This window comes from Martes martes (genome assembly GCF_963455335.1).
Source record: "Martes martes genome assembly, chromosome: 13".
NCBI classification, from domain to species: Eukaryota; Metazoa; Chordata; class Mammalia; order Carnivora; family Mustelidae; genus Martes; species Martes martes.
The window spans coordinates 26,819,011-26,833,351 of record NC_137901.1 but is presented as its reverse complement, the minus strand read 5'-3'; the positions used below and the strand labels follow the sequence as shown (position 1 = coordinate 26,833,351).

General features: G+C 39.2%; 1 protein-coding gene across 5 annotated transcripts in view; it reads right to left on the bottom strand.

Annotated features, from left to right (window-relative positions):
- PIAS2 (protein inhibitor of activated STAT 2) overlaps window positions 1-14,341 on the bottom strand; it is a 98,525-nt gene that overhangs the window by 46,740 nt on the left and 37,444 nt on the right. For all 5 annotated transcript variants that reach the window (XM_080821011.1, XM_080821007.1, XM_080821008.1 and 2 more), the window contains 3 exons: window positions 12,251-12,335; window positions 3,266-3,316; window positions 3,045-3,135 (listed from right to left, as the gene is read on the bottom strand). In XM_080821011.1, the coding sequence (XP_080677137.1) occupies window positions 3,045-3,135; window positions 3,266-3,316; window positions 12,251-12,335 (227 nt within the window). The remainder of the gene's footprint in view (window positions 1-3,044; window positions 3,136-3,265; window positions 3,317-12,250; window positions 12,336-14,341) is intronic.

Genomic DNA, 14,341 nt, shown 5'->3' with positions numbered 1-14,341 from the left:
GGTGGCTCAGTGGGTTAGAACCTCTGCCTTCAGCTCAGGTCATGATCCCAGGGTCCTGGGATGGAGCCCCACATCAGGCTCTCTGCTCAGCGGGGAGCCTGCTTCCCCCTCTCTCTGCCTACTTGTGATCCCTGTCTGTCAAATAAAACAAAACAAAACAAAAAACTAATGCATGAAGGCATCTCCTAAAACTCACCATCCTAAAACTTATGGGTAAAACAGCACAGGAACTGCTTTCATCACTATTTGACCCTTAAGAATCCAGGGACACATTGCTATTATCAAGGTAATGCTATTTCTCATTCAGCTTTCTCTTTGTACATGCAGTATCATGCTTCCATAATTACTGGATACTGCAATAAGGTCTGCACAGAGAGACTGGTTCCAGGACACAAATCCAAATACATTCACAATACACAAATACAAATACATTCATAGTTCTCATGGGAAATTCCATGACTGTGTCAAGCTTATTCTCTAGGATTTGCTGTGCAATAAACTAGGATCATGGGCAAGGATCCCATTCGAACTTCTTTGTGACCTGTCAATGTTTCTTACAACTGGAACAAAGTCCCTGAGGATCTCCATGCTGGTGAGGAGTTCAACATATTAATTTCTAAAAGGTCAGTAAAGTTTCCTTTTCTGAGGCTGCAATATACTCCCATGATTTTCATAAACCTGCTTCATGCTAGTAAAGGCTCTGTATTTCATTACCCCAATCAGTAGCAACTGTGGATCAAGAAGTGGTTTAAGGAGTTTTCTATCAGTTGCATGTAAATTTACATCAGCTGTTCCACAGAAGGTTACAGAGTAAAAAAGCCTCTTTGGGAAAGTCTGGCATTTGATCTCTGGGATGGCCTGATTAGGTCAGGAAAGCCCCCCAACCCAAGCCCCCACTGCTTTCTGTTTTCCAAATCTGTCTTTCCCTTTGTCCTAAGGCTCCCTTTTTTCACCTCCTTCACAAAGCCCCTGGAACCACTGAAGGCCCCTGGCTCCAGAGGAGAGGACCAGACTCACTACACAGTAACTGATATATTCACAAACAGTCTAATATAAGCACTGAAGGGTTAGTTGGTGCTTTGGGAAAGAAACCAACAGTGACTGAGTAACAATCTACCAGAGAAAGTACTCAACTGCCTAATTTCTTTGCTTTCAAAAGGACTGAAGAGTGACACATTCAGAGATTTCCATAGATAGAGCTCATGGATGAAGATGCCATCCCAAAGAATAACACTGCTCCATTTGGAGTATTTTGTGGAACCTGTAACCACCATATTTTCTGCAGCAATGCCAGAGTTTAGGTAGAACCTCACACATTTCAGACAGCCCCCATCATTGGCACAGCCGCATGATACTGGACAGGTCTTCGAGGTAGGCCTAGATACCAAAAAGATCTTCACAGTTAGATCTTCCAAGGGTGGTGAGAGGGTTAAAGAGGAACAAAAATGAAGGTCAAAGAAATTTTAACAGGTCTCAGGCAAAGAAAATTGGGTATGAATGGTCACTGAAAGTGTGTAGAGGCATTCCACAATCTGTGATTTTCCCGGGATTCCTTTGTCACACATGTGGCTATCCGCTGGCATTGGGTGGCCTTCAGTTGCAAGGAAAATTGCCTCTTCCCTTGGTTCAGATCTTTGTATGATCTATCCAGATAAAAGACAGCCCCTAAGAATCTACTGTTGCTCATTGCCAGAAACCTGAGAAGCAAAATGTCCCACCTGGGTCTTGAACAAGCATGGGGCCATGTAAGCATTTCTCCTGACCAACATCTATTCCATCTCTGCAATTTCCTCGTTCATTCCCAAAGGACTATCTCAAATGACTCAGCCCCACAGACATCTTTCAAAGAGAGCCAAGCAGCAACAGTGCAGTATTGCTCAAGCTCTTTAAAATTCATGAAATAGGTACTTCTCAGGTCTCTAAATCCACAGGCTATCAAGAGACAAAACAGGACACCTGACAGTCAAGTCAGATATTTGACTACAAGGATTGGCTTTGGCCATGGGCTGTCTTCACCTTGTGGCGGGTAGTGGGGGGTGGTGCTCAATGACAATCATCTGGCTCTGGTAGAGACCAGAGTCCTAGACCACATTGTCCTGCCTGCTCAGCTATTCATGTGTGTTGCTTACATACTTATTCCAGAGCCAAGCCTCGTGCTCAGCAGGGATACTAAACAGTTCCTCCCTGCCCCACCACCTCCTTCTCTGTAGTCTCTGCTGCTGAAATGGCAACTCAGCATCCTCATGAAATTACTGTTTCTCACAGCATATCCTGGGTGAAATGCACCTCCTCTTTGCAGGGCTTGACAAACAGGCCATGCTCTCCTACTTTTCTGATTGTGGCTTTGCCAGACTTCTACACAGCTGTACTAATTTACTGACTTATCAGTGGATACAGATATACAATCCAGTTCAATAATTCAGTGTTATTTTAAGATGTGACTAACAGGATCTGAAGAGTCCAGAGTTATCTATCAGGCCAGAAACAAGCTGTACCCGCTGTATGTGCGTGTGTGTGTGTGTGTGTGTGTGTGTGTGTGTGTGTGTTGTAAGTGCTGAAGCCCACATACTGCTTCACTGCTTAAACAATGGGCTGTCAATCAAATACTGTTGCATCCACCCACCCAGGTGTGCACATCATGGCCCAAACTTGGAATCCTTGATCTCCACATCAAGTCGCTCTCAGCAGCCTCCATCTTTTACCATCTAATCCATGGAAAAGGCCCATCTAAATCAGATAACTACAACAACATGCTGCCCTATCTATGCAAGTCACGCCCTGTTATTATATCATTTGATATGATCCTAAGAGTCTTTCACAGCGCCCCTGCTTCCTGACACAAGACATTCCAGGCTCACCTTTTCCATCTACCCCAGACCTGGAATCAGCCACTTCTCCAAGGAGTCATGAATCCCTCTAGTGGAACAAAGTATTTAACGTGGATAGTAAGTCGGCTCATTGGTACGGAGTTGTCATTGTTTCTTTGCCTTGTGAGTATTTAGACTAAACTTAAATGCAAGCCTGGTAAAGAAAAAGCAACTTACAGGCAAAGGAAACAGCTTCCCATTTACTTTTATACATAGACTATTGGGATAGTTGTCTTCTTGAGGGCAACTTGTCTCTGCCAGGCAAAGTCTGTATTAAAGAAAAGAAAAAAAGAAAATTGTTCTTAAGGAGTGTACCCAAACATATTTACATATTTCAAGTTCACGGCTATATGCACATAGTTAGCAAGTATAAAATTAACAGAAAATTTCAAACTCACCTCAGCTGAACCTGGACTGTATAATCTCTCCTACCACCTGGCAAAAAGTCCCTATTGGAAAGAAAAAGAAACTGGGTTGAGAAGGCATAATGAGAATTCACAGGAACATTCTTACAAAAGCATTGTTAATATTTTTGTTCTTATTCCTAAAGATTAATATTCCCCTACCAATAGCACAAGACTTAACCAAAACAATATAGTGATGAGAACCCCTCATTTACTTAACATTTAGTCATGTCTTTACGGCAATTTTAAGGAATTTTCAATTCACAGGAACTTTTGTGATGCAGTATTTATTTCAATAGGCAACAGATTTGGTTAACATGAAAAGAAGTACCCTCGGTTCTAAAGGAGATTAATAAATTAATTTGTTTGCTCATAATCGTTCTTACCTTGGCTGAGCATTTTATTTTATTTTATTTTATTTTTAAAGATTTTATTTATTTATTTGACAAAGAGAGAAATCACAAGTAAGCAGAGAGGCAGTCAGAGAGAGGGGGAAGCAGACTCCCTGCTGAGCAGGGAGCCTGATGCGGGCCTTGATCCCAGGACCCTGAGACCATGACCTGAGCTAAAGGCAGAGGCTTAACCCCCTGAGCCACCCAGGTGCTCCCTTGGCTGAGCATTTTAATTATGTGACTTTAAAAAAAAAAAAAATACGTAAGAACCCATTCACTAGACTATTGGTCTGGAATGCAGACTGAGCTTTAGCTTTTATAGTATGTGATTCTAATATAAAACCAAAATGAAGAAGGAGTGCCTAGAGTCTCAGCATCTCTGTACCATGGCAACTTCATAATTAAGTATCCAATTAAGGACACAGAACCTCTTAGAATTTCTACATGAGAACCTAAGAGAGTCCCATATAAAATATTTTTGGCACTGAACCTGCCAAAGCCTTGTCACTAAGGAGCCCACAGTGAAGCAGCACTGTGATTGGGAGTTTGTCAGAAATGCAGAATCTCAGGCCCCACTGCAGACATGCAAAATTAGAATCTGCACTTTAACGAGCTCCCCAAGTGATAGGAATGCATGTTATAGTGTAGCAGTATTGTCCTTAGCCATTATCATCAATCTTGGACTCCGTCAAAGAGAAGAGTACTAGAAATCAGTCCTTTCTTAAGAGTACATTTTGCCCTCACCTTGCTCTAACTGGACCAGTCTTCTGTCACTATGTTCACTGGAAGGCAGTAAAGCACCACAGTGACCAGCTTGAGTTCTACAGTCCCAAACTGTAGGACCTTGGGCAAACTATTTAACATCCCTGTGCCTCTGTTTCTACATCTATTAAAGATGGAAAATTATGAAGCTGTTGCAATGATTAGATGTGTTAATGATACGTATAAAGTGCCTGGAAGTATAAAGTGCTCACTCAACCAGTGTGGGCAGCCGGCTGCTATGATTATTAACTCTGCTTTTACTTTCCACGGCCAGTAGCCTCCACCTTCTCAAATGTCTATTCAAAACATCCCCATGCTCTAGTCAACACTGACCCCTTGTGAGTAACCGGTATCATTCCCCTCATATAAATCAAAAACGTTTCAGTTTGGGTGCTGGTTCAGCAAAAAAGACACAATATTTGTTCTCAAAGCTCTCATGCTAGTAGGTAACAGATATATGCTACTAAAATAAAATGTGGCAAATGTTATGGTACTTTACAAAAAAACAGGTGCTACGGAAAATGTGCAAGTTTTACTTTGTCTTAAAAGTTCAAGGCATTGGGGCGCCTGGGTGGCTCAGTGGGTTAAAGCCTCTGCCTTTGGTTCGGGTCATGATCCCAGAGTCCTAGGATCGAGCCCCGCATCAGCCTCTCTGCTCAGCAGGGAGCCTGCTTCCTCCTCTCTCTCTGCCTGCCTATCTGCCAACTTCTGCTCTCTGTCTGTGAAATAAATAAAATCTTTTTTTTTTCAAGATTTTATTTATTTATTTATTTGACATGGAGAAACACAGCAAGAGAGGGAACACAAGCAGGGGGAGTGGGAGAGGGAGAAGCAGGCTTTCCCACAGAGCAGGGAGCCAGATGTGGGGCTCGATCCCAGGACCCTGGGATCATCACCTGAGCCAAAGGCAGATGCTTAACAACTGAGCCACACAGGCGCCCCAAATAAATAAAATCTTAAAAAAAAAAGTTCAAGGCATTTATCACAGTCCAGTCAAACTAGGAAGTAAGGTTTGTACAGCAGTGGTTCTGCCTATTTCTACTTAGACACAATTCCATCATTAACAGTGACTTCACTGGTGTAGATTCTCAGCGAAAGGAAAGGGGGAAGATCAACCAGAGATACCTAACAAAATCTTGTTGGGTTGGGAAACATAATCTGAAAAAAGATAAATGGCAAAAGACATACTAAAAAGATAGATGGGAAAATGATGTAAAGAGTTTTAAATAGCTTGCCTAAGGATTTATACTTTATGCCAGTAAGGGAAATGAACATAAACTGGGAAATGCAATGTGCTATATATGTTCACAAACATGAGGAGTAATTGAGTAGGCATCTTCTGACATTCAAATTTCTGCCAGTCACCGTTCTAGGAACTTTCACATGTTCATCTCATTCATCAAATATAAAGCAGGCATTTTACTGTATGTCAGGCACTGTGACAGGTTTTGAGAATATAAAAAGGAGTAAGATGTTGTCATTGAGTTTGTAAATTCAAGTAGTCAAATAAATGCAATGAAGCTTTAAAAGAAAGTAAGTATGTAGTACAGTGAGACAAAGTGTGTGTTTGGGGAAATCTGGAAAGGCATCACAGAGAAGCTAAGACTAGAACTGGCCCTAAAATACACTTCAAGTTTGCCAAACAGAATGGGGAGGAAGAGGATATGCAAAGGGACAGAGCTGTGACAGCCCAGCTGCTGGGGAAGAGTAGAGTGACAGGAGATGCAATGAGACAGCAGATGAGAAGAACAAGATGTTGAAGAGAACTGCCAGGCAACAGAGTGTGGACTTCACAAGCTATCACTCCAGGGTTTTAAACACAAGAGAGAGAACACTGAATGGGCTTTAGAACACTCACATGGTTAGCAGAAGAGTTAGGGGACCACTGCAATTGTATCAGCAAAAGATGAGGGCTCGAGGGCTACTTAAAGGTAAACAACATTGAGTGATATTTAGGCATGAAACAGAATTCAGTGACTGACTAGATACAGAAGGCAGTATGATAAATACGGGAGCATCTAGGGTGGGGCCAAAGTTTTGGAAAGGGAATAAGGCTACTCACCAGGGTAAGAAGTAAAGCAAGTTATGACATTCAATGCCCCAGCCACTGAGTGAGGTGGTGATTATTTTCCTATGTTACATTGGGTAAATAAGATTCAATGGGCTTTAGTAACTTACCCAGGGGCACAGAGACAGGCCTAAGTGGTTGGGCCAGGATTCACATTCCACTTGGTATTATTCCAAAGACCATGCTAGCTCCCTAAAGGGTAGAGTTGCATCATGGTTTAAATCATGAAAGAGAGATAAAAGAAGGATCAGTAGAGTGCCGCAAACCGACAGGACGTGGTGGATGAGGTGTGGGATAATACAAAGGGGGCTCTGTGTCTGCACAAATCCCACGCCATTAATGAAATGGGTAGTGGGAGGAAATATACCAAGCACAAATCTCCTTGAAGCCAGTTTATTTTTTCAACTTTGCACCCCTGGTGCTGGGAACACTGCCTGGATCATAATAGGCAGCAAATAAATACATGGCTGTGAAGCTAAATGAATAAATGAAAGACCAAAAGATACACAAGCAAATTTGGGCAGAACAAAAGTTCAGTTCTGAATGTGCTGTGTTTGATGTACCTGTGCGTCATCGAGGCAGGGACAGTGAATATGGACTCTAGAGCAAAGTGGAGATCTTGCAGCCAGCAACATAAAAATAACAATGCACAGGGGCGCCTGGGTGGCTCAGTGGGTTAAAGCCTCTGCCTTCGGCTCAGGTCATGATCCCAGGATCCTGGGATCGAGCCCGGCATCGGGCTCTCTGTTCGGTGGGGAGCCTGCTTCCTCCTCTGTCTCTGCCTGCTTCTCTGCCTACTTGTGATCTGTCTGTCAAATAAATAAATAAAATCTCAAAAAAAAAAATAACAACGCACATTCACGAAAACTATCACAGAGTAGTGAGAAGGGAATCACAGACTGATTCCTGGGAACCCATAAGAGAAGTCAGTGTGAGAAGCTGAGACGGGATGATTAGGGAGGCACTAGTAGCAAATCGAAGGGGAGTGCTAAAACCAAGAAGAGAAATGAACTCACTGATCAATCTTCACAAGACGTTATAAGAAAAGAACAAAACAATCTGAACCTGAATGTATCCGAGCCTCATTTAGACTTACTACCATGACAGACGAGGGGAGAAGCTGGATGTACAGCAGGGGTTCTCAACTTTGTCAAATACTGGGAACACCCGGGGAGCTTTACAAACTGGGTTCCATCCTCGGAATTCTAACTGAATTGGTATGAATGAAACATGGGTATTCAGATTCCTAAAAGCTCTCAGGTGATTCTAATATGCAGCAAAGGGTGAGAACCACAGGCACAGAAGTTAAATGACACCACAAGAAGTACCCCTGGATCCAAATCCAGCACGTGTAATATGCTACAAAGTCAAGGAACCGTTTTTTTTTTTTCCAAGGAGAGTGGTAAGAAACATTCTAAGAGCAGAAACAGAGCTCTTTGGAGAAGTGATCAATTCCAGAACTGGGGCAGAGAAATTACAAAATGAACCTAGAGCACCCTGTGGTGCCAAAAAGTAAAGTAGTGCTCAGGAACCGATGGAGACGTACCAAAGGGCACAGGAGCCAAATGAAAGATCAGCCAATAGCCAGAGGTAGACCAGTCTGAACAACATAAATTAAAATTATCACAGCACTGCAGTATAATCCAGATTACTCAAGAGCCTACGCAGATAAAAGTAAATGACTAAATAAGTAAATGGGGGAGAAGGGACAGCTCTTCCTTACAAAATAATGTGAAAAAGAATAAGGACATCAGAAAATCACACCACTGGAACACAAGAGTGTTTATGACAAAGCAACTGCTGAAGGAAAAGATCCATCAATGAATGCTAAATCAGTGGGCAAAAATTTGAAGAGAAACAGAATATGTGCCTTGTCTCAAAGTATCTCCCCCAAGATATTTATTACTAACGAAGGAAAAAAACACAACTCTATAGTGCCAAAATCTAGTAGAGAGTACCTTACCCAAGTGATCAATATTAAGTAGCCCAACATGATACACTAAGAAGGGCATATAACTCAAGGTATTCGTGCCAAAAATGCTTAATCTCATGAAAAAAATATCAGACAAACCCAATATTTTACAAAATACCTGGCCAGGACTCTTCAAAACTATCAAAAGTTATGAAAGACAAGGAGAACTAAGAAACTGTCACAGACTGAAAGAGACTAACATGAGACTAACAATTAAAGGTAATTTGGAATCTTGAATTGGATCTAGGAATAAAAGTTCATTAGCAAAAAAAACCTGGTGAAATCTGAATAAAACCTATAGTTTGGTTCACAGTATCATACCAAGGTTAATTTCTTGGTTTTGATAACTGCACTATGGTTACGCAAGTTGAAGCTGGGTAAAGAACATATCTATTTTCATAACTTTTCTATAAATCTATAATTACTTCAAAGTAAAGTTTTTCAAAAAATCTTGGGAGATACATCAAAAGTAATTACATGGGCCATGTTTAAATACAGAAACAACTAAGAAAATCTGAATATGGGCTAGTCATTGTTTTATATTAAGGAATTATTATTTTATTGTGATTATATTAAGAACTAATTAAAGACCCATCTTGAGGTATTTCCAGCTAAAATTACACGATGCTTGTTGATTTCCTTTAAAATATTTTAGGAAAGGGGCACCTGGGTGGCTCAGTCAGTTAAGTGTCTGCCTTCAGCTCAGGTCATGATCCTGGGGTCCTAGGATCCAGCCCCATGTCCTTGGCTCCCTGCTCAGCAGGGAGTCTGTTTTTTCCTCTGCCCCTCCCCACTGCTGTTGCATGCTCTCTCATAAATAATATCTTTAAAAAATATATTTCAGGAAAAAGGTGGGGGGTTACATCCAGACTGCCAAAGTGTTGGTAACTACTGAAGTTGGGTAATGGGTACCAAACTTTCACTTCTACTCATTAGAGAGAAGATTTTGTATTATTTTATATGACTCTGGCTTTATCTATATGTGTATGTGACTTATTTTGTTTTCTTTGGAAGGAAAACTACAAATAGCTGCCTTTTTTTTTAAAATTTTTATACATAAGATACATAAAATTTATCATGTTAACCATTTTTAAGTGTATAGTTCTGTGGCATTAAGTATACTCACAGTGTTGTACAACCACAATACCATCCAGCTCTAGAACATGATCAAAATGTTTAGATGAGATTTAAATTTTAGTCATTCATATTTGGACTACTTAATATAATTCACATAGTTCAAACTTCAAAAACATATAAAAAGGATATAAAGTGAAAATACAATCCCAACTCTGGCCCTGGTCATCCATTCCCCTGTACAGAGGCAGCTGATCGTATTTGTCTAGACATATTTTAGACACTTAAGCAAATTACACACACATCTACCTTTTTAGGGCAACTGGTAGTAAATGATTCACATTTTGATGACTTGGTTTTGTTCACTTAAAAATGTACCTTGAAATCTGTATCTTTAAATCTGAGATACTCTAAATAATCTCCTTCCCTCAAAGACCCATGCAACATTCTTTTTTATTTTTTTTAAAGATTTTATTTATTTACTTGACAGACAGAGATCACAAGTAGGCAGAGAGGCAGGCAGAGAGAGAGGGGGAAGGCAGGCTCCCTGCCGAGCAGAGAGCCCGATGTGGGGCTCGATCCCAGGACCCTGAGATCATGACCTGAGCCGAAGGCAGCAGCTTAATCCACTGAGCCACCCAGGCGCCCGCATGCAATATTCTTGAAGCCTTCCCAGACCACCAACATTAATAGTAATCTCATCCTCCTATAAATCAGTTATTTGTAATTACTAAAATTGGATGTCTTCATCTGACTGTGCGATGCCAAGACCATTTTATGTACATCAACTGGTTCATTAACAAGAGAGACTGTATTATGTAACATAGTAATTTGTACCTAATACAGAGTAAACGACCTGAAGTAAGGGATCATCACTGAATAACAAACAAGACTTAAAATTAAAGATAAGGTTTTGGATATAAAATATAATTTTAGTAATATAAATATAATATTTTTAAAATTTCAATTTGTTCTATTTATTTGTTAGTTGGTTTATTACTATCCCCAAGATTGAAAGTACTTCCAAATTTATAAAAACTCACTGCAATGTCTTGCTCCTGGTGAAAATGAACCATATCAGGCTACATTCATTTTACTTCTTTGATAATTTGCTCCTCTGGATTTTCTGTTTTCTGAAACTCCTATTATTTTGGGTATTGGATCTTTTGGACTAATCCTTGTACTGTCTTTTTTTTTTTTCTTTAATCTCAGTTTTCAACACTTTTCCCCCACCTATGGAAGAGGCGGTCTATGCAATACTCTGTGAGAGATCAAACTTTACAAAGTCGGAACGTACAATCATTTGAGATTTGACAACAGCACTCTCACTATATTTAAGTATTAGTAAAGATGATATGATTAATGAAAGAATCTAAAACTATGCCACAGACTCTTCCACATAAAGAGAGCATCTTTAGGATGTCAGTGTGCTTTGAAGAGACTTGAGGCCTGTCAGTTTGGATTCACGATCTGAGAGACTGGCCGGGCACATGAAGATACTGAAGACCAAAAGGTCCACCCTTAAATAACTTAAGTAATATTGTGTTGAATAGAAAATTTCCAAAACTTAACTACAGAATCCTCATTTTTGTAAGTTATTAACATCTCAGAGAAGATGAGCATTCAAATGAATAGCTGAAAGGAGGCAAAAGACCTCTAATTTGTTCAACTCTTCTACTTTTAACTCTACAGTCCCAGAAAAATCATTTAACCTCCTACAGTCCAAGTTTGGTTATACTAAATCTTTAAGAATGCAATTTTAAAGAGTCACATGCATATTATTAACACCAAAGATGACTATATTTTTAACTGGAAAAGTATACACTACATATTTCCTTTTCTTTCCTCTTACATCTTAGCTCATTTGCTCTTTATAAATGTGTTTATTTTGTTTCTCCAATTTTCCTAAAAGGCAAAGCGAAGAGTACTTTTCATAATTGTTTTTAGATTTCTACTAATTTTATAGTCTTGGTGACCACATAGTACAGAACAGTGCTAGTTTATTATTTTTCTGGGATAAGAACATGATGTCTACTTTAACTCTTCAAGTGCCTCAGTTTGAATGATAAAATTTATAGACATCCTATCTTTGGGCTGTTGTCACAAATTCTTTTTTATGTTGTATATTTGGAATAAAATTTTCATTAAAAAAAGTTATTGCCAAAAAGTAATTCAAAAAAATAGCTGGGGTTTTAGTCAAAGATTAAACTGTTTTCTAATGCAGAGTATTTATTAAGTATTTGGCTAACTTTAGTCAATGTATACTATGCTTTCTTAAGGAACAACAGTCCAACTGTTACGGACTGAACTGTGTCTCCCCAAAATTCAGGTTGAAGACCTGACCCCCCAATCTGACCTTATGTGAAGATGGGAACTTTAAAGAGGTAATTACAATTAAATAAGGTTGTACGGGTGGGGCCCTAATCCAATACAAGTGGTGTCCTCATAAGAGAAAGAGACACCAGGAATGCACAGGCACACAGAAGAAAGGTCAAGTGAGGCAAGAAGGCAGCCTCTACAAGCCAAGGAGAGAGGCTTCAGGACACACCAAATCTGATGACACCTTAATCTTGGACTTCAAGCCTCCTGAATTTTGAGAAAATAAATTTCTGCTGTTTAAGCGACACAGTCTGTTGTACTTTGTAACGGCAGCCCTAGCAGACAAATACACCAACATTCAAGAAGAAACATATTCCAAACATTCCTCTTACCTGGATATGCATATCTCTCTAACTTGCTGAGGTGTCAGAGCAAAAATAAAAAACTTCTCTTGAAATCGCTGAATACTGCTTTGAACTGGGGAAGGAAAAAAAAGATAACATTCCAATATCCAATATCCAATATCCAGAAGATAACACACCCAAGGATATAACCATGTGCAATAACAATGCATTTCTGATCAAGAGTCTGCCAAATTCTGCAATTTTTATGGTTAAAATACTCCAAAATAAAGAAGTAGTAAAATGCTGAGTCATCTTGGAATCATGAAAGCAAAGTCACTCTAAAACAGGCTCAATTTTAAGCAGTCTTTATTCTAAAACACTACTTATAACATAGTCAAAAGGTAACACAAATGTTTGAAATTCTGTTTCTGTTCTATTCTGTTTTGAAACTGTTCATTTCATCCTTGACTACAGGATTATCAAATGAAAACCTGAGGAAGTCAAAAACTCTGCCTAGAACCCTATACTAGATTTAAGTGGTCTTTCGTTTGTTTTCTTTGTTTTGTTTTCAACCCTCTATATTCAGCTACACAAAACATTCATATAATTTTAAACTTAATACAAGCATGCTAACCACAAAAAAAAAATTTAAACTTAAAACTTCAAAGTTGATCAAATGAAGATACATAATTATTTATATATAGAAGTTAAAAAAAATTACCTAATGAAGTCATCCTTAACTATGTTATTAAAATCTGAAATCTATTTACTTCACAAAGAACTTTATAACGCATTTATCCTGATAATAGTATTATTCAATGATGTTCTAGCACCCATTAAAACAAAATAAAGCAAAAGCCAATACAGAGACCTTCTGCTTCCAACAAGTACTACAACAACTCACAAGGCAAAATGGCTCTTGTGTGTGTTACTGGCCACAGTTTTCCTGATACATAAAGAAAAATAAACAAGATGCCAGTTAAATATCCAATGTCAGAGGTCTTCCATCCACAAGTCACACCAAACCAAGAAAAATATTAACTCCTTGAGTAAAACACTCTTCTTTAAGCACAGTTTATTATAGCAATTATGTGCCTAGAAATCATGTCATAAACTGGCTGGTATTTTCCCAGAACATTAAAAAAAAAGGAGGGGAGAAAGAGGAATGCAGTAAAAGCCTAACAATGAAACAAAATGCTAAGTCACAAACATAGGGATGGGGCAAAAAACAAAAAAACACAAACACACACACAGCTACAGCAGTAAGTCCCTCCATTTCTTCAATCCTCTTCACCCCTCAACTCTTCCTTGTACAGATTTCACTTTCCACTCTCTATCCACAGTTAAGGTCATTTCCCACTCTACCCGAATGTCTTACATAGGTACAAATGGAGTCCCAGAAGGAGAGAACAGGGCACTTAGAAAAAAAAAAAAGTTTCAGAAATAATGAAAGAATAATGATTAACTCAAGGGGTAACGGAGAGTCCTTACAGATCAAAGCTCAAGCAAATACAAAGAAAGATACCTATTCACATCAAAATCAAACTACTGCAAACCAATAATGACTACAAAATCTTGAGAGCCGTCAGGGAAAAAGAAACATTACATACAAGGGGAAAACAATATGAATAAAGGCAATGTTAAGTCAGAGGTTGTCTTTAAAGCGGTGAGAGGAAAAAACTGTCACTGGAAAATTCAATACCCTTCAAAAACAGGGTTAAATAATGATGTTTAGATAAACGAAGGCCAAGAGAACTTGTGAAAGCAAATATGCAATACAACTAACAGAAAAGGAAATTGTCAGGATAGAAAGAAATATCAAATTCAAAACCAAATTTTCAGGAATGAAAACCCACTCTAAACAGTAAATAAGTGGTAAAGATAAAAGAATATGCTGTTCTTTTCTTATGATTTCTTTAAAAAGATAACTGTGTAAAAGCAAAAGTGGTGTGCCTGGGTGGCTCAGTCAGTTAGGACCTGCCGTCGGCTCAGGTCATGATCTCAGGGATCTGGGTTGGAGCCCCATGCTGGGCTCCCTGCTCAGCAGGGAGTCTGCTTCTCCCTCTCTCCCTCTCTTTCTCAAGTAAATAAAATCTTTTTTAAAAAAATAAATAAAAATAAAGCAAAAGTAGTGGCACT